At 40.6% G+C, this 20900-nt stretch overlaps 1 protein-coding gene across 5 annotated transcripts; it reads left to right on the top strand.

Moving 5' to 3' along the window:
* Positions 1–83: 83 nt before the first annotated feature.
* Positions 84–17989, top strand: CKAP2 (cytoskeleton associated protein 2). 5 transcript variants are annotated; one of them, XM_057489243.1, is made up of 9 exons: positions 84–403; positions 1691–1775; positions 7326–7401; positions 7515–8380; positions 8830–9034; positions 10215–10385; positions 12078–12147; positions 15719–15968; positions 16437–17989. In XM_057489243.1, exons 1-9 carry the CDS (start codon positions 334–336, stop codon positions 16690–16692), a joined length of 2049 nt encoding a protein of 682 aa, XP_057345226.1. In that variant the 5' UTR covers positions 84–333; the 3' UTR covers positions 16693–17989. The 5 variants fall into 5 exon arrangements, with proteins under 5 accessions (XP_057345226.1, XP_057345224.1, XP_057345228.1 ...); XM_057489241.1 differs by having other exon boundaries at positions 7323–7401; XM_057489245.1 differs by lacking the exons at positions 15719–15968; positions 16437–17989 and adding an exon at positions 15565–15636 and having other exon boundaries at positions 7323–7401.
* The last annotated feature ends 2911 nt before the right edge of the window (positions 17990–20900 follow it).

The following is a 20900-nucleotide window of genomic DNA, read 5'->3' as shown; positions in this document are numbered from 1 at the left end:
CGCCCAGTCCCGGGCTGCTCCCCTCGGCCCCCCGCACCGCTCCGGCCCGTCGTCCCCGGAGCCGCCCCCGGCGGCCGCCCCCTGCCCCGCAGGCCGTGACCGCCCCGCACTGTTGAAGTTTGAACACCGCGGGCCCGGCGCCGAGCAGCCTATCAGAACCCGCCGGCTCCGGGCGCGCCTGGCAACCGCGCGCCAGGCCCCGCCCCCCGCCCCCATTGGCCCATTCAATTCACGCCGGGCACCAATGGGCGGCGGCGGCGGCGCGGCCTAAAGCCGGCTGGAGCGGCCGGAGGCAGCGGAGGCGCTGCGACCGGAGGTGTCCCGCGAACCGCCATGAGCGCCCCGGCCGTGCCCCCGGGCCTGCAGCTGCCCCCGACGCGGAGGACCCAGTCCGCCTTCAGAGGTGAGCGCCACGGTGGCGGGAACGGCGCCGGCCGGCGGGCGGGCGGGCGGCGGCGGGGCGGGGGCGGCAGAGGGTTGCGGGGCGCCCGGCGGGGGCCGCCCTGACCGGGGCTCGGAGGGGCCTGCCCGGCCGTTCGTGGCGGTTGTGAGGCCCCGGGGCGTGGCGCCCGGGCCTCCGTGGTGAAGGCGGCCTCGGGGCGGTGTCGGCCCTGCCCGCACTCGCACCCGGGGCCGGCGAAGGTCTGCGGGGCGGAGCCCGGTGCTGCTTCCCTGGACACGTTCGCCTCCAGCTTCCTGGGGGTTGGGGTGGCGGGGTCTTGAGAGGGAACGCCGGTGCTCCGTCCTGCCCTCGGGAAACCGGAGGAAGAGCCCGCTCAGCCCGGTCCTGAGTTCGGACCTGGAGCCTAGTGCCCCACGTCTACCATTTCGTTCCTGAAAGCTTGGGAAAATGACGTTCCCCAATGTTTTACTTTCAGGCCGTGGAGAATGTGATTCTTGTGCAGCGGGGTTGTGGGAGACCTTAGGGTAACAGTCTCCTAAAAATGGGATTATTTCTCAAAGGCAGTACTGATAGAAATACCCTATGACCCACTTCTGGGAATTTACCCCAAGAAAACAAAATTACTAATTTGAAAAGACACATGCACCCCTATGTTCATTGCAGCATTATTTGTTACAGCCAAGATATGGAAGCAGTCCAAGTGCCTGCTGATAGATGACTGGATAAGGATGTGCTACATGTACACAATGGAACATTATTCACCCATAGAAAGAAGGAAATCTTGGATGGACTCTAGTATCATGCTAAATTAAATAAACCAGGCAGAGGAAGACAGATTCCGTGTGATTTCACTTATATGTGGAATCTAAAAAAAAAAAAAAAAAAACCCCAAAAAACAAAAAATAGACCCAGAAATACAGACAACAGACTATTTGTTACCATAGTGAGGGGATAAAGAGTTACAATTGTAAATCGAAAATAAGTTGTAAGAGTGGAAGAACAACATAAAGAATATAACCAATAGTATTAGAGTATCCAGGTGTGGTAATGGGGTAACTATACTTAACTGTGGCAAGCATCTAGTAATGTATCAACTCAGCATGTTGTACATCTGAAATCAATATAAAACTGTATATCAACTTCATTCCAATTAAAAAAAAGGCAATACTAAGTTGGGAAATTGTCTGTTACATACAAGATTTTTCAAAGTAAAATCTTCATTTAATAAATGCAGTAATTATTTGATGTTACTGAAACTAATGTTGACTTGTAACTTTTTTTATTTAGAACAAAGAAGCCAAAAACTCAAAGAACATCTGTTAAAAAGAAAAACATTGCTTGTGTACAAACAGGAAACTCAGGCATTTTCCAGGTGAGGTCAACTTTTTTCACTTTAGGCCTATAAAATTTTGTTACAGCTGTGCAAGAAAATAATAATGTGAACCACGTGTATAATTTAAGATTTTCTACTAGCTACATTTAAAACGTTTTTTAAAAGATGAGATGAATTTTAATAACCTTTTTTTTACCCTAATATATTCCCTGTTACCATTTCAACATGTAATACTAAAAAATTATCTTTGAGATATTTTGCATTCTTTTTTGGCATTAAGTTTTCAAATCTGGTGTGTGTATCTCCGTTTGGATGAGCCACACTTCTAGTTCTCAACACTCACATGTGGCTGGTGGCTATCTTATTGGATGGTGCAGCATTAGATCGTCATTTCCGGTATAGATTAATTCACACTCTGAGAGGAACACAGTCGTTTTAAAGCAAAGTGTGTGTATATACCAGAATATTGATTTATGGTTTATACACTACCACCAAGATCAGACTTTCTGTAAATGGGCAAGGTTTCTTATGGGGTGGGGGTTGGGGAGTTGCCCTCCCAGTGGTTTGGAGATCATTTGTTTTAGTCTCAGCCCTCCACAGGAATATCTCCACATTATTTTGTTAAAATTTAAAAAGTAGTATGTGGTGTGGCTAAAACAAAAACCCATGGAAGTCTAAAGCAGAAAATGGAAAGGTCCCCTCGTGTCTAGAGGTGACGGCGGGCTGCTAAGGTCCTCCAGGCTGCTGCCGTGCAGTCTTAAGAGCCCGGGCTTTAGAGCCATTAGGACCTGGGCTGGAATCTGTTAAGTCCGCTACTGCAGCCCTGTAACCTCAGGGGTACGTGGCCTCTTTGAGTTTGTGTACTTGTACTAAAACGGGACAGTGATGCGTGTTTCCTGGGATTAAGTGAAAGGGTGAAAGCATCGTGCCGTGTCTGGTGTACACCGAGAGCCCGAGAAGCGGGGGCTTTCATTTCATAATGTCAATGGCTTTATACACACAGCGGGTTGGTTCTTGGAACACTTCACTCTCCTGGTTGCCCTAATTTTCTCCCAGTATAATTGAGATCCTTGTGGGTTTTAAAAAGTCTAATTTAGTTTGCATTTCTGTATGCTAGCTACTTTGCTTACTGATAGATTATGTCTTTAGGAATGCTTCATATCCTTCCTCATGGTGGAAAGTGGTCAGATTCTGCCTGTATTTAGGAGAGATAGCTGACAGGACTCAGTGATGGATCAGATACGGGATGTAGAAGAAAGGAGTTGGGATGATCCTGAATGGTCTAGATTAAAGGAGGCTAACGAGATAGGACAAGTGAATTCAACACATGACCCTTTCATGGTACCCGGTAGTGGAAGGGGGAATGCCGTGAAGGAAAGTACTATATATGTAATTTATCTATGTAAGTAAGCATTTACATACATGTATGTATGTAGATGCTATAAAAGTTTCCAACTAGAATATGAACAGTGTATTAAAGTGGTATATCAAGGAAAATTTATTTTGATTACTGTAGTTCTGTAAGAGAAAAATCCCTATTTTTAGGAAATAAACATTGAAGCATTTAGGGGTAAAGGCCCATCATGTATATAAGTTAACTTCAGGTAAAAAATTATTTATATTCCACACATACCACATGTTCAAAAAAAGTGCAAATGATAATGCAAATGGGATAAACTGTCAACAATAGGCAAACCTGGGTTAAAAAGTATGTGGCTATCCTTTGAGCTATTTAGAATTTTGCAACTTCATGTAAGTTTGGCATTTCTAGATTAAAATGTTTGAAAATTTTTAACTTTATTAAGTTGCTTTACTTTAGAATAAACATTTTCTTTCACCGATCCCACATTTCTTAAGACAAACTGGTGATCCTAGACTTTTTATTTGAATAACTGAGTGGATAATGATGCCACATACTGAGATGAGGAAGGGTGAGGGTGGAGGTGGGGGAGTCGCTTCTGCTCTGACCATGCTGAGTCCCAGGTACCAGTGACGTCACACGAAGATGCCAAGCCGTTGTGTGTCTGATGTTCAGGGGTGAGACTGGGCCTGGGAATAATAAATTTGGGCCTTGTCAGCGTGAGGATATTTATTTAAAACCTTGGGGTAGAATTAGATTACTGGAGAGTAAGCAGAGAGAGTGTTAATTCAAGTAAGGTGGTGATTCTGAACTATTATTTAAATTAAGGAATCTAACTGGGTCCTGGGGTTTATGATATTCTTACATACAAATGGGAAGAAAATAAAATTCTAAAAACTCTTTTTCTGGCTTTACCAGGAAATCTCAATACTGTATTTAATCCTTTCAGAAAATAGCTGTCAATTTAAATATTATTATTTGAGCAACAAATTATTAAATAGACAACCAGTTAGAGTTGTAGTTTTTCAAAATTAAATAGCTCTGTCTTACTATTTGTAAGGTGGATATTTTAAGACTCCTTTGTGCAGGTAACTCTCTGAGATCAGTTTTAACATAACAAAACAAAATAGAATTATATATTTCCATGTAAGTCTCCACACTGGAAAGTGAATAAAGTGGATTCTCCTTATTACTTTGAGATATTTTAGCTAGCAGTTAGAAAGGCCAGCAATTTCAAGACCAAGTACTAGAATTCTGTTGGCATTGAGAGAAAAGGAGGAGTCCGTGAGAAGTATAAAACTAAAATACAAAGGCAGAAGAAAAGCTTGAAATTTGAATGTGGCTTTGAACCCTAGTAACATTAAGGAGAAGAGAGAGGCTTAGAAGTGGACCACTGAGGCAGAAGGAAAAGTAGAAGATCTGATGATATTTAAAGAAAAGATGACTACCTGTGTGAAGTGCTGTTGAAATGTTCAGTAAGATGAAGGCAGAGCTGTGGGAACACGGAGGTGGGTGACATTCGGAGTGTCAGAAGGGGGGTGGGGACATGGCATAGGCGGTGATAGGCATGGGCCAGACGGAATGTGACCTCATGGGGACTGTGTATATAGAATGCCTACTTTTGAGGAGTTTGTTGCAAAGAAAAGAGAAATGAGGGAGTAGCTGAAAGGAAATGTGAGGTTTAAGGTTTTTTAAAGTGAGAAGTAATATACAGGGTCTATATGCTGATGGGGATGACCTGGTAGAGGGACACGGGAGTGATGCGCAAGCGTGAGCAGCCGAGTCAGGAGCAGACGGCCTGAGCGGGAAAAAGGCGGGACACCGAGGCAGCGGGTGCAGAGCCTGGTGGGCTGGCGGTCTCGGTAGGGGGGAGATGGGCTAATTCTTCTTCAGATGTTTCTTATTTTCTCGGTGAGATGACTTTACAGTAGAGTGTAGGCCCAAAAGCAATCGGCGCTGAGATCGACGGGGGCCTGCTTACTTAAGGTACCACCTTGGTTGCGACCTGGGGGGCTGACCCTGAGCACCATCTCTTCCACCCCACGGTGGATAGTGGGCCGGGGCGCAGCTAGTGGGGTGTTTGCCGTCAGGTGGTGAGGGCAGGAGCTTCAGCTGGGGGGCACCACGACGCCCAGGGCAATGCCTGAGAGGAACAGGAAGCGCCTGTGCTCAGGAGGGCGCTACCAAGATACCCTGCTGGGGGGCACATCTGGCCTTTCTCTGCACCGTTCAGAGCGTGTAGTACAAGCCATGCCAACGCTCTGCCCCCATCCAAGCTGGCGGAGCAAGCACATGTGCGAGGCAGTGTAACCAAGTGATCGACTGCAGAGATTTCAGATGTTTGTTGACTCTGAAATGTGCTTTTTTTTTTCATGTTTTAACATTTCTGGCCTCGGAATCTGTCTTAGAATCAGTCATATATCTAATTGACCCTGTTTTTTCCCCCTTCATGGAATGCAAAACTGTAATTACTTGCTAAGACATACTCCAGTTCATGCTAACTAGGGTGTATCTGTAAAAGAAGTTTAGGTGAAATCCTTGAGGCAGCATTTGCTTTTATATATTCTAAATGCAATGCCATCTGGAAACTGAAGTTTATATTCTTTTTTTTTTTTTGTAGATCATTATTTTTTTATTGAATGGTAGTTGACACACTATTACATTACATTAGTTTCAGGTGTACAACATAGTGATTCGACATTTATATACATGACAATTCTAGGTACCAGCTATCACCATACCAAGCTGTTACAATATCTTGACTATATTCATTACATCCCGGTTACTTATTATTTTACCATTGGAAGTGTATACTTTTTTTTTTTTTTTTTGTGAGGGCATCTCTCATATTTATTGATCAAATGGTTGTTAACAACAATAAAATTCTGTATAGGGGACTCAATGCTCAATGCACAATCATTAATCCACCCCAAGCCTAATTTTCGTCAGTCTCCAATCTTCTGAGGCTTAACAAACAAGTTCTTACATGGAGAACAAATTCTTACATAGTGAATAAGTTCTTACATGGTGAACAGTACAAGGGCAGTCATCACAGAAACTTTCGGTTTTGCTCATGCATAATGAACTATAAACAGTCAGTTCAAATATGAATACTCATTTGATTTTTATACTTGATTTATATGTGGATACCACATTTCTCTCTTTATTATTATTATTTTTAATAAAATGCTGAAGTGGTAGGTAGATACAAGATAAAGATAGAAAACATAGTTTAGTATTGTAAGAGAGCAAATGTAGATGATCAAGTGTGTGCCTATAGACTGTGTGTTAATCCAAGCTAGACAAGGGCAATAAAACATCCACGTATGCAGAAGATTTCTCTCAGAACAGGGGGGGTGAGGTTCTAAGCCTCACCTCTGTTGATCCCCAATTTCTCACCTGATGGCCCCCCTGCGACTGTGCCTGTCTTAGGTTGTTCCTCCTTTGAGGAATCTTACCCGTCTCTGGCTAACCAGTCATCTTCTGGGGCCATACAGGGAAATGTAAAGTTGGTAAGTGAGAGAGAAGCCTTATTGTTTGAAATGGTTAGCTTTTTATTTCTTTGCATATTTATGCCCTGTAGCTTCTATGCCCAGCATTTGTCTTGAGGTATTTATACCACTTGGAAGAATTATGATACTCAGTAAATTTGATATGAGGCACGAATTCTATTTAACGTTTGTAATTAGGAAGGAAGAAGAAAAGCTATAGAAGTAGCAGGCGGCAGAAAACATGGGAAGATTGATTATTTCTTTGACATATCTTCTTGTAGAGTAATGAAGTTTATATTCTTAATAAATTGTGAGTATGTGTATGGAAAATTTTGGATTTTGAGAGGACTGTTTAAAATTTTTTTCAATGTAAATCTGTTACTAAGTAGTTAAAACTTAACCAAAGAAAGTGTTGTTTAGTAAAGGTGCTTGAAGACTTGTTTGAATGACTTGAGAAGAATGGTTTGGAATGAGATTGCCAATGTTTAAATATTCTATGGGGGGATGGTGTTAATATTTTTAAGAAAACATCTTTAAATTCTTCAGCCATCTTGCTTACACTATTAGTCACCCTATAACAAAGCAAATTCTTACTTTGGACAGATAAATTTCAACTCAGTCCTTGCTTCGATTTAAAATTCCCACGTCAGATAATTGTTAATATTATCCCATTGCTCCCCCCAAAAGGTGCGCCTCTGTGTTCCAAGGTTAAGTTTTTGTGTATGTTTGTTTCAGCAGTAATGGCCAGAGGGTGATGACATCTGAGGGTTCAGTCCACGCAGAGACAAAAATTCTGAAAACTAAAACAAACATGGTAAGATGTGGGCATAACCTTCACAAACTCTCTTTTCCCTCTTTCTCTTTCCTAAACTCCTTATGAAAGAAATGAGTTTTGAAATACTGATTTGTCCTAAATAACTTTTTCAGGTTGATAAAGAAAATGTTAGTAGACCTACAGGGAGCAGAAATAATATAACAGTGGAAAAAAATTGTGTCCCTTTAAAACCCTCTAATGAATTGGCCAGTTCAACTATAGCAAATGATTCCCATGATTCTGAGGATAGCAGTCACACTCTACAGTTGTTACCAGTTAAAGATGACCCCCAACGTCAACACTTGACATTAAGCCAAGCATATCACCTTAAAAACAATAATAAAAAGAAACAAGTGGTGACAGAAAAACCAAAGCAAGATACTGATGTGCCCAAGAAGCCTATGCTGGGGTCTTATCGTGGCCAAATTGTTCAGTCTAAGGTTAATTCATTTAGAAAACCTCTACAAGTCAAAGACAAGAGCTTGGCAACAGCAAAGAAACATGCACCTGCTGTCTCCAAAGCCGCCATGCCTCAGCCTGGGAACACCAACAGGGTCATGGGGAGAAACAAGAGCGCCTCAGACATGACAGCTGCCCCCAGATGTGTGAGCACTGTACCTCAGGACAGAGAGCTCACGCGACCCCCTATCAGAAGTCACCACAACTCCCAGGGAGCCGTGAATCCAGGCCCCAAGAGAACCTCTGCCAGTGTGCCAGTTCAGAAAGGGCCTTGTGGAAAAGAGTGGCTACAATTAAATGCAGTCTCATCTGGTGTCAAAACCAGTTCTACTCAGGACGTAAAGAGAAATAAGACACTGTCAAGAAGCACAACTTTGGAAATTGTAGCCAGGCCTGCTTCATCTTCTAATACCAAACTGACAGAAAAGTCAAAATCCACTGACCAGCACGGACACACTACCACAAAAGTGACCTTCAATGTGGGACCGGCTAGGTTCAGAGAGACAGCAGAAGAGAGAAAGTAAGTAGGTTAATTTTATTAGCTTAACTTTCGATAGCACCATTTGTAAATTTGGCTTCTAATTTCCTTGAATGGGTTAGAATTTTTGTGTGTGGATTCTCTTCTGTTATCTGCTGACAAATTTAAGTTCATATTATTGGAACAATTCCTGAGTTCCTAATTTACCTAAGTTGTGACCTACGTTACTGTTCTTGAGTGTGTTTATTAGGTTGTTTTATGTAATCTAAGTTCAAGTGCTAAATAAAATTGAAAAATATAACCTCTGCATTTCAGAATGCCTGCTTCAGGTCTTTGAGCATATAATTAAATTAATATGTTCAGTATTTTTCTTCAAACTTGTGAATTGTGTATGAACTTTCATGGAGCTACTATTTTTTGCCTTTTCCTCTGTTTGAGAGAACTCTGTCGTCAGTATCACAGTAATGGTCATGTCTTTCTGCCCACCGTAGAGCTCGTCTGAGTGAGTGGAGGGCTGTCAAAGGAAGGGTGCGGGCAAGGCCTCCCGCCTCGGGAGTCACCCAGCCTGAGCCCGGAGGGCAGGAGGAAAAGCCGGTCGGGTCCTTCTGGACTACCATGGCAGAGGAAGACGAGCAAAGATTATTTACTGAGAAAGTAAACAAGACATTCTCTGAATACATAAACCTCATTAATGAGGTAAAGCCTTACATTTGTGTAGTAGTTTATAGTTTGCAAATTACCTTCGTAAATATTGTCTCATTGAATTACGTGGTCAATCTTTTTTGACCGAGCGATGTGGTAGTGGTGTTACACCGACTCACGCTTATTGTGAGCTTCTCTTTAGCCTTTATTGGACTGCATTTTCACTGAGTTCACATAAATATATCAAAGGGATAATCAGAGTTTTTTTACATGAGTTATAAATAGCGTATTTCTCTGAGATGCCATAGAGTGAGCTGGGGTGGATTTTCATTATGATACTTCTGTTATGTTCATTCAACGTATTCACACATTATTTTTTCCACTAATATTTACCAAAGAGTAGCAACATAAATTAAGTCATTATCATCACAGATCAAATTTAAGTTAATAAAATGTTTGCAAAGAAAATCCCACTAATCTAAAACAGCACCCTCGTGGCCTTGACCTTGCTGTAGAATCATCCTCCTGGGCCCACGTCCCCCAGGGCAGAGGACCCGCTCAGCACGCCTCCTTGAGTCCTGCCTGCTCTCTAATCTTGCTTTGGTCACCACTAGTGTCTAATAAGCTCCATAGTGGGACCGAATACACAGAGGATGACTTCAAACCTTACTCTCGCTTCATGAGCATCCTTAAACTTCTTGTGGCTCTGAGCACTGGTGAAAATTACAGTCAGGGAAAGTGATCCTATTCTTATTTCTGCTCAGCTGAGATTTTTTGCTGATACTTTTGGATTTTTCTGCCCTGTTATTTAACCATATACAACTCCTACTTACATAAATCATTACCGATTCATTTTAACCTTAATATCAAAACCTGACAAAGACAATAAAAAAAAATCCTGTAAGCTATTCTCATTCATAAACATTTGTTAGATGCAGCAATTCTAAAGTATTAAATGGAATCCCACAATATATAAATGGTAAGCTTCAAGGCCAAGTAGTGTTGGTCATTTTTAATAATATTTTTCTCAACTAGTATTTCCTTTTTTTTCTGCCTCATACTGGTGACTGATAGGCTTAAACACTGATAATGTTAGGAGTACGGAGAGTAGTGGATATTTTTATGAATGATTTCCTGTTTTCTCTGTCACTCATCTTGCTTATAGTAAGCTTACTTGATTATTGGTAGTTTGTAGGCTAGATGATATCACTCACTTTCTTTGTTGGGGTTTTAGGGATGCTCAAAAGAAGAAATACTGCTCACACTGAATGACCTGATTAAAAATATTCCAGATGCCAAAAAGCTTGTGAAATATTGGATATGCCTTGCACGGATTGAACCCCTCACAAGTCCTATTGAAAATATTATCGCAATCTATGAGAGTGCCATTCTGGCAGGAGCTCAGGTAAGATGAAAACTTCCTGATCTTTGTTATTATAATGGAATTATTCAGAATCATTCTGAAACACATCCTAACATAACCTGATAGGATTGTGGCCCCGTGTGTGGCTGTCACGAATGTTTAAAGGCCACGAGGACTCATGTTCACAAATCTCAGCCTTGTAAAACCTGCTTGTGTTTTGGGGGTGACCAGACCTTGGAAAACGGATGAGCTGAACCATCCTCAGTGAAACTCGCTGTGAGAAACAGGTCAGCACAACGTGACAGTCTCCCATTTCCTCAATGAGAAATCTGGGAAACCGAGTTTTTCATTTTAAATTTTATTTATTGAATATAAAGCAAGTGGAATTAAATTAATTTTTAAATGCTAGCAGCTCTGATGGCTTTGTGAGCGAGCTCTCACCTCAGGAGTGCACCTTGATACACGCACGTTCGCATGGCGTGTTTGGTCCTGCCTGGTACAGAAAACGGCAGTGAGCTAGTTTCTCTGACATCATTGCCGTTGTAGTGGTTGGATGACATTACCTCCCACCTCTTCCTAGTCTTGTTACCAAAGGCCTTGGGTGTAGAGTAAATTGTGTCTTGAGGTTTTTTGGTTTGATTGGGTTTTTGTTTTTATGGGCAGATGTTCCTAAGATGTATTTCCTTTTGACCAGGTTTCTCAAAAACGCATTTTTGGAGATTGGTCACAAAGAAAGTTTTAAAAAATCCCTTTTAGACTTTCCTTAAGAAAGCTATATTCACTTTAGTCTCAGCAAAGCCAGCAAATGATCTTGGACCTTTCACCCGAGTCAGAAATCAAACATTGAGCAGGTAGTTTCCAGCGGCTACTGTGTGTAAAACACTTTGCTGAAGGGTGATTGTATCTGATGGAATCCCACCTGGACGGGGCGTTATCTCCCCACCTCGTTGCCGCGGAAGGGCTTACAGCATTACAGCGAGCACACACAACCGGAGCCAAGGGTTCACAAAGAAGGAACAATGAAAGAGAAAGATGTGACATCAGAGCAGGAGTTGGAAGGCAAGAATCAAAATTAGCCCAGAAAGTTGAAAGCAGGATGAGTGAGCAGTTCAGGAGTAAGTTTAGAGGACTAAGACTATGAGCCAGAGCTTCCCCGTTCATAGGATCTTAAATATTGCATTAGCAGGCCTGGTAGTTTAAACAAATACAGTGAGTATTTACAATACCCAACACATAATATAGTAGTTACTTAGTGAACTGCTGAATTTGAATGAAGTATGTTAGACTGATCAAACAGCATATGAAACAAAAATATAACCATGAGTTTGGATCTAAGAGAAAAGGAGTAAATGTAATACAGATTTTAAGTTAATATAATCAGTTCTTTAATAGATAGTATAATATTAATTTGCTGCTTGTTCATTAATTGTGTTCATATCAGGCAAGCAGTAATATTTACCAAAGTCTTAAGAAAAATGATGGGGGGAATATCTTAAACTGAAGAAATTCTGATCCTTAAGTTAATTTTTAGTCTATAAATTGGAAAAGACAGCCTTTTTCTCATTTTGAGTGGTGAAATGAGAGCTCTGAGGAACATGGTCTGAGAACCACTGCCTTTATTTTAAAATATGAAATTTAATCACTGGCTTTAATATTTTCAACTTGGATGACCTGGTTAATGTCTGAGAATATAAAACTTACTTGGGTCTGCTTTCTTTGTTAAAAAAAATCAAGCCTATTGAAGAAATGCGACATGCGATTGTAGATATTCTAACAATGAAAAGTCAAGAAAAAATTAAATCTGGTAAGTTAGTTTCTTTGGTTTCCTTCATGTGAATTGTGATTTTGTGGAATTTCTTTGCTGAATTATTTCTCTTCTATCTTTTTCAATGTTGTGATTATGCAGGTTGTTTCTTTCCTCAAACTTCTGTGGACTTCACACTAAGATTGAGTGGACTTACTAATACAGTGAACTTCAAATTAGTAGGTCTAGTTCAAAATCCGAATTTGTCACTAAGTGTCTGAAAGTTAGCTTTACCTTGTTAGGCCTTTATTTCCTGTCTTAAACATGAGGCAGTTTGACTACATGATCTCTAAAAACTTCTACCTGTTAAGTCAGCTGTTCTGTGTGTGCTCTAAAGAAGCTCATTCAGAAACGAGGCATAGTGTGGAGCTGAGAAAAGAGATTTATTAGGTGTCAGGTATATAAAAACATAAACATTTTCTAGATTCAGATAGATTGTGGCAATTACTGTGACCTTTTGTAAGAAATTTAAACCCTTTCTTATCTGTAAAATGGGACATTAATATTGATTGTTAGGACCATTGAATGAAATAATGTGTGTCAGTATCATGTCCTGTGACACTTATCTAGGTCAAGGGCTAAACTTCAAATAAAAGATCTTATTGAAATACTAAGTGAGCTAATGTAACTTTTGTTTACCCGTTACCCAAAAAGCTATTTAGTGGAATTAATATGCTAATGGCTTATCTACATGCAAGGGGGTCGTGCTTCTGTGCAGTATGTTTACTAGTTCAACACCAATTATTTCATTCTATGGCTGCTGTTAATGTGCCCCAGGAGAATGTACAGAAGCTGCTTACGATTCGATCCTATGAGTTCGAGTTCCATCTAATGAAGGAGCTTGAGAAGGAAGGTCGGACGGGTTGGGTGCAAGGAAAGACTCGTGTACCCCACCAAAAGGAGGAGAGGTGTAGGAGCACCCCAGCCCGGCAGCATGAGTGATGGGGGTCCAAAGGCACAAGCTTCCAGTTGTAAACGACTAAGTCCTGGGGATGTGAAGCGCAGCATGGTGACTACGGTCAACAATACCGTGTTGCATGTCTGCGAGTTACTAAGGGTAAATCTGAAAAGTCCTCACAAGAAAAAATATCTTCTAGCTATATATGGGAGCAGATATTAGCTAGACTGATTTGGGTGATCATTTTGCAATATATACAGTGTCAAGCCATGATGTTGTACACCTGAAACTAATATACAATTATATTGTTGATTATATGTCAAAAAATTTTTTTAGATAGCCCAATCCTGTGTCTTACATGCTAAAGACAGCAAAGTGAAAAATAAGAATTCCATAAAAAGCCTTCTTCCTGATAATTCCCACTGGCTTGAGAGACATGTGGAAGAGAAAACCAGTATTTAAATGTGATTCAGTTATTCTCATTTTCCCTTAATAGAAAAATACGAGTTAGGGGAATCTTTTCTGGCCTGCAGAAATTTGTCTTTAAATGGAAAAAGAAATGCTGTTCATAAACTCTTGGCTTTCTACAATGTATGATTTCTAGATACAAAATCAGTTTTACGACCTAACATTGTTGGTAAATAGCAAGAAAATATCACTGGGAAATAGAAGACAAATAATGAGAGCGAGGCAAGCACCGCCTGGATGTCTCTCGTATACCTCAGCCCCACACCTCCAAACTGACTGCGTACCTCGTTATCCCGTTATCCCGTAAACCTCATCCTCCCTTTGGGTCCCTGTGTCAGTGACTGACACTGTCCACTTCTCCAAGCCCTAAGTCCTGGGGTTTTTTATTCCGTCTCTTTGCCACTCCCCGACCCCTGCTCGCAGCCAATCAAATTCAGTCTAACTCCCTAAGCATCTCTTAAAATCCATCTACTTCTGTCCTGACGTACTTCTCAGTTCTCTAGTCAGGAGCACCTGCAGCTCTCGTGGGACCTGCAGCAGCCCCCTCACCCAGGTCTCTGCCTCTCCTCTCTCGCTCCTGTCCCTTCTCAGCCCTGCAGCCAGAAGGCCCCGTGGCTCGTCTGTGTGATTCCTGACTTCAGCCCCTCCCTGTTGCTCTTCCTCTCTCTATATCCCTGAATTTTTCTTTGCTTTGCTTTATTCCTGGAGGGGAATTTACTGCCTCTCTTGCCTCTAGCTCTCTCCAGGCCTGTCTTTCTACTTGTTAGCTAACGCCTGCTTACTTACCCTTTAGACCTCAGCTCAGATGTTCCTCCTAGGGGGCAGCCTTCCCCGATCAGCACCCTTCCTCTCCCTCCCAGCCAGGTTAAATGCAGGTTGAGTGCTTGTTTGTCTTGTATTTTCAGCTGTAAACTTGAGGGAGAAGGACAGTGTCCATGTTCCTTGACACTGTACCCCCAGGATTAGCACAACGCCTGGCATATATCAGGCACTTCCCGTATTTGTTGAATTTGTGGATCCATATTCCTTCTCTCCCCACTTCAAATCTCCCCCTCACTAAAACAGTTATATTCACTTAACCATATAACGGAAACATCTCTTAGTAAGAGTCTATAATAATCCAATGTGAGGTCTTTTCAGCTTGAACTCTTTGTCTTCCCTCACTGCTTCCCCATAGCACCATCTCTTCCCCCCAGAAAAGAAAAAAAAAATCCTCCTCTGTCATCAAAGACTCCTAAGGAAGAAGTTTTAGAAGGGCTGCCTCTAATAGACGTGCATACTCATTCTGACTTAGACATGTATTCATTTTTTATTAGTCCAACTCGAAATGACTCTTAAATTGCACTCTTCTCGCTACCTATCTCTGCCACCTTTAGACTATTACAACAGCTTTGTGTTGTGACCAGCAGAAGTCATTTATTTTCATTCCCTGCCATCCTAAACTATTTATATAGTGACCAAATCTGTGTGTCTGTCTCTGCAGTGCATTTTTTTAAAACTTTCTGCATGTGAAGTTCTTTACAGTTCAGCCCCTTCCTACCTCTCCGAACTCATCACCTCCTGTCCACATTCCCACTTTGCTCCTTACCCTATATTCTAGGCACACTGTCCCTTTAATGTTGTCTAAGTGGATTGTTTTCTCTTAAGCTTCATACCAAGATTGTCTTCCTTAGTCTCAAGTACTCATTTTTCAGACCCAGCCTAAGTGCTGGTTCCCTTTTTTGGGGTTCCCATAACCCTTTGTTCCTACCTCATTTATAGCATTTTTATTATTTCATGATTGTTTTCAAGTGTGTGTCTTCCACAGAATGTGAACTTAAAGGACAAGAATTATTTCATTCATACATTCATATCTATGGTCCCTGACACATGGGAGATAATAAATATTTGTTAAACTTGCCTGCAGCATTTGCTCAAGAAAAGTAATGGTTAGGAGATGGCAGTTTGGGTCTTTTATTTTGAAAATCTGGCCAACTATGAATACCTTTAATGTCTTCTGATTTTGTTTTTTAAATTTGACCAAATCTTAGTCTATGAATATTTTTCTATAGGAGAAAATACAGAGGTTTGTGCAGCCAAGGAACAAATCCCAGAAGTTAAACCTGAAGGTACATGAAAATCTGGCCAACTATGAATACCTTTAATGTCTTCTGATTTTGTTTTTTAAATTTGACCAAATCTTAGTCTATGAATATTTTTCTATAGGAGAAAATACAGAGGTTTGTGCAGCCAAGGAACAAATCCCAGAAGTTAAACCTGAAGGTACAGGTATCAATGTAGAGTCGGAAAAACTGGACGTGGAAAATACACATCACAGAAATGTGGCATTTCAAGACTGTGAAAAAGAGCAAGATGACAGAACAAAAGATCCAAGCAATGTTAAAACTCCCAATACAGAAATCAGGGCAAGTTGCCTAATTAAGTATAACGTGTCTACTGCACCATGCTTGCAAAGGTAAACTTTCAAAATGCAACGTGCTGAGATTTGTTTTTCTGCTTAGGAATAGTAAATATGGTATTTAGAATCTTTGAGATAGCTTCTGATTAGAGCCATCATTTGTTTAGAAAGGTTTCAAACAAATGTCATGCAGACATTTCACAATTGAAATATTTGCTTTTCCCTAAATACTGCCGTTTTGAAAAAGAAAACTTTTACGTCATTTTACTCTAACCTCTGTATATTATTGATAACAGCAGGTTTTGGAACTGAGCAATGAACCAACTTTATAGACAGTTATCTACTGTGTAGCAAGTTATAACAACAAACAGGAAAGGATTAGCTTGAGGTACCTCTCTTTCTGTAGATGAGCAGTCGTATGGTTGTAACACAAGTTAATAGTATGATAAATATCATAAAAGCACAAAGTAGAATTGTTAATGTGTTTTTAACTCTGAGAATAATTTTGTGGGTTTTTTTTTTTAGTATAAAAAAGAAAATACAGTCTGATGAAACAAATTCTACATTTAAAGAGCTGAAGTTTCTAACACCAGTTAGACGTTCTCAGCGTATTCAAGACAAGACGTCTCAATTGCCAGATATGTTGAAAGACCATTATCCTTGTGTGTCTTCACTGGAGCAGTTAACTGAGTTGGGAAGCAAAACCGACGCCTTTGTGTGCCGCCCTAACGCAGCACTGTGCAGGATGTACTCGGAGACTGAGACAACAGAGGACAAATAAGCTCTGACGGGGTCAGCGCTTCTGTAATCCGGGGCATTAGAGCCTTGTGGCGTTGCATGTCTCTCAGGGCAGGCGTGAGCCGGGTGCCTAGGATCACGGCTGTCAGCGCTTGTACCAGTCACATGACAGCAGGTGTCACCTTCTGTGCACTGGAAAGCTGATCCTCCCTTGTGAGCTCAACAGTTGGAGTTTTTCTCTAAGAAGATATATTTTGTCAACTAGTATACTATGTTCCTTGAATATAAACAAGTTTCATTGTAGTATTAGCTTAGCTTGTTCACTTTTACAGTCATAAAGAAAACTCACAAGTCATTACATAAAAGTGTAGTAATGCTGTATCATCAGAAAATGAGGTGTTCTAGATAAAATTGTTATTTTTGCATGGACATGTCTTTAAAATTTATGCGTCCTTGCCTTTAAAGAGAATACTGACTTTTGCCTTTCCTTGATTCTGGATCAGGGTGAAAGTCAGCCTTACAATGTGGAGGGACTCTCTGCAAACGTTAAGATCAGCTTGTCCCCGCGCCCAGTCCTGGTTCCCCAGGCTGCTGCGGTCTGTCGGGGCCCTTGGACTGCCTGCGGGTCTTCCCGTCACTGCAGGAGAGTCTGCGTCCCAAGTCTTGGCCTCTTTATTTCTGATTGTAGCTGAGTCACCTGGTAGGATAATTAATTAAATAACACCATTTCTAAGAGAAGATACTTCGTGGTAAGAAAGAATAGGTGCCAAACTTAGTGGGTATTTGAAACTTTAAATCTGAATTCCTTTCATTGGCTCCTTTTGTAACTTGACTAACAAAATAGTAAAATTTTAACTTCCATCACTTTATCTGATGAAGTTTATAGACTGTTAGAATGGAATTAGAGAATATTCTATTTTGGTAGCATTTGTAGACTAACTAATAGTTAAGCTTGCTTTCTTGCTCTATAAAAACTCTACTGTTTAAACCACACCCCCTGCAACATGGGTGTGTACACAGTAAAAGTTCTCTTCTCCCCACACATAAATACCACCAATAAAATTGTTTCATAGTCTCTGAACTAATACTGAAGTGGGGTACGTCCTCTACCAACTCAAGGTAGTCTCAGAGAAGTAACTGATCATTGTGAAAGATTAGTTTTAAAACTGTCTAAGTGTGGTTGAACAGTCACATAGTCTTATTTACGTTCATTCAGTCCATTTGTATCAAAGCACCTGTGTTCTATTTATTGTCTTCTGTTGTAGAGAGTAGAATTTTATTCTTTTTTAAACTGTGCACCTAATATGTATACAATAAATTAAAATATCTACATAGTAATATTTCCATTACACTTATTTCAGCAAATATGAAATACAGTTTAACCATGAGTAAATGTGAATCTTGCCTTTGAAACACATTATAGTGGGATTTGACTTGAGGTTTTCAACACTAAAAATGTGTCTGCTTAATGATATATTTCCTTTTGAAAAATTATCAATCTACTTACCATAAATCTAACTTAATTCTTCAGCTTGTTTTTTTCATATTTGTATGACTGGGACAAAAGATGCCATTTTGAATTAAACTTCAAGCTTTATAATCATCCATCCCATATGGTTCATTTGGCCATATAATACTGCTTAAAACTGAAAGAATTTGAGAACTCTTCTTTCTGGAGAAGTTTTGTAATGTTATTTTTCCTCCTCCCTTAACTGAGGAAAAGTCTATCACTCTGAATAGCCCTAGTTTTAACATTTACAGACATAGGTCTAACTCCTTTTTGGTGCTTAAGAGCAGTTACGTGTCCGACCTAGGTTTGTTAGACAGTATCTCCAAGGATGGGCTGCATCGATGGTGCGTGAGCTTTGAAGTCCAATAGACCTACATTCAAAATCTCAGCTCCTACCTTCCCTTAAAAGTTATGTGACCCTGGAGAAGTTAGTTACTAAGGTGAACCTCATCTTTCTGAAGAGTAAGGTAGAGATAATCCTCTCTGGTCATTTCTACCATGTTTACCTGCCTGTCCCCTGGTTGCTGGGCCAGAATGGGCCTGACCCAAGCTGGACCATCAGACTGCTTTCCATAGGGATTTGGCCTCCAAACTGAGAATTCTGTGTCCTTGGACCTGAAATATGTAAATGTGAGGCACTGGGTGACCATATGAAAACTGAGGAGCAAAGGTCACAGTCAACAGAGAGGACAGTGATTACCCAGGGAAAAGCAGAGAGACTGCTACCTTGGGTTTTCTGTAGCCTATCAGTTTTGTATCCCAATAATTCTCATTAAATTGAAATATGGATAAAGCAAAATTCCTCTAATCCAATCCCATTACCCTTCTTAAATGTAATTTATTAGTATGGTAACCTTCCAAATTCCTTTCTGTATATTTAACAAAAATACACAAAAACATACATATCCAAACTTTGTAGATTTTTTTGCTTCATTGGATAAAATGGTGCCATACTTCAATATGGTTCTGTAACTTGTGTTTTTAATTTACTAAGTCATAAGGAGCTTTTCATTGACATAGATCAATGTAACATTAAGACTACATGGGAGCTTAGTAAATGATAAACTTTACATTTCAAAAAAGTAAAGGATGGCTGTGAGTCAGCCACCATTTTGAGAACAAATTTCCATTCAAAAACATTCCAGGTAGAATAAATAAACTGAAGTATATTAGAAGGAAATGTAAATAGATTTTTCCTTAGGAGACCGAGGGCTTTCTTAAGGTTTTTATGATAAGGTAACTTTTGTAAAGGAATGTTTAACACTGGAGGGGGCGGTAGGGCACTCAGGTGAGGGGCAGTGGAGCTGTGCCACCTCGGTAGGTACAAGCAGGAGACATCCAGGAGACAGACCAGCTGTCACACTGGAGATCTTCACAATTCTGTGAGAAAATGGATTGTAAAGCTAGATTTGTACGCCCAAGATATCATTCAAGTTTGAGGGCAAAATGTTTTCAAGCTTGCAAGGATTCAAATTAACGCTCATAAATTTAAAAGTATTAAAGTTTTATTCCAGTGAAAGAGAAAGTGAATTTAAGACTAAAAGAATTGTCAGGTCAGCCAAATCAAAATAAAAAACAGGGAAGTCTGTGTAATTGTACATTATAATGTTAATTTTGTGAAATGAAAACACTCCTACGATTTCAGCAGGAGAGGCATCAAGGCTTAAGTGGAGAGTTACAGCTAATTCTCTTGCTAGTGAGCTTGTGTGTGGGAGCAAGATACAGAAATTTGTCACTCTCACTGTCTTTGTCTATTAAGTACTAGGGGTTTACATGTTAAAAATACAAAATGCAAAGGTAAGACCCAGCACTGCCATTCCTAAGTATCCAGGAGAAGAGAAAACACGCCCCACAGATTGTACACAAAGATACTCATTATAGTCTTAGTAGTATTAGTAAAAAACTGGAAACCCAAAGCTCCATCAGCTGGTGAATGGAAAAACATTGTATGCGATATTCATACATAAGCAAACTGCATAAGGACATTAAGCAAAAGGAAACCAACTACTGATGAACAGAATACATAATTTCAAAAACATACTAAGTGAAAGAAACCAGACACAACAAATGACATACTATATGATTCCATTTATGTGAAATTCTAGAAAAGAAAAACTATAGTGACAAAGCACATCGGTGGTCACCTGAGCCAGGGGCGGTCTGACTGAAAGGACGAGGGAATTTTTTGGAGTAATGGAAATATTCTAGTCATTCTTAAACAGCTATGCATTTGCCAAAACTCATTGAAATTTGAAGAATACACTTAAAAATGGGTGAATTTTATTAATATGTAACAGATCTCAAAACAGTATATACCTTTAAAAACATAATGATACCCACTAAAAGTATAAAAATAGAGTAACTCCAACCACTGTAGGGAAGTGTGGGGGTAGGATGGGGTTTTCAAAGCCGCCACCCACAGAGAGAGCTGCCTGCAGGGCCCCACCAGTCCAGCTCCAGCTGCTCTGTCTTCCCAGCACAAGTGCCAGATGCATGAGAGCGCCCGGGGATCCCAGCCCAGGCTCTAGGCGGCCCCAGCCGGTGCTGAGCGGAGCAGAGTCTCAGGCCTGACTCACTTGGCCATTTCATCAAAGTTTCAGAAGCAGAGCAGTTTCTCGCCTGGGTGAACCTGCCCAAATAGAGTCCTTCATTTCTGTATACACGGCTTCTAGTGAAACTACGTTAAGACTAACTCACTTGATACATATGGAAGAACTTAGAAAATTAAGACAATCAAGTCC

The sequence above is a fragment of the Manis pentadactyla genome, chromosome 2, assembly GCF_030020395.1.
Source record: "Manis pentadactyla isolate mManPen7 chromosome 2, mManPen7.hap1, whole genome shotgun sequence".
Lineage (NCBI taxonomy): Eukaryota > Metazoa > Chordata > Mammalia > Pholidota > Manidae > Manis > Manis pentadactyla.
The sequence above is the reverse complement of the archived record's forward strand: the minus strand, read 5'-3'. Positions and strand labels throughout refer to the sequence as shown.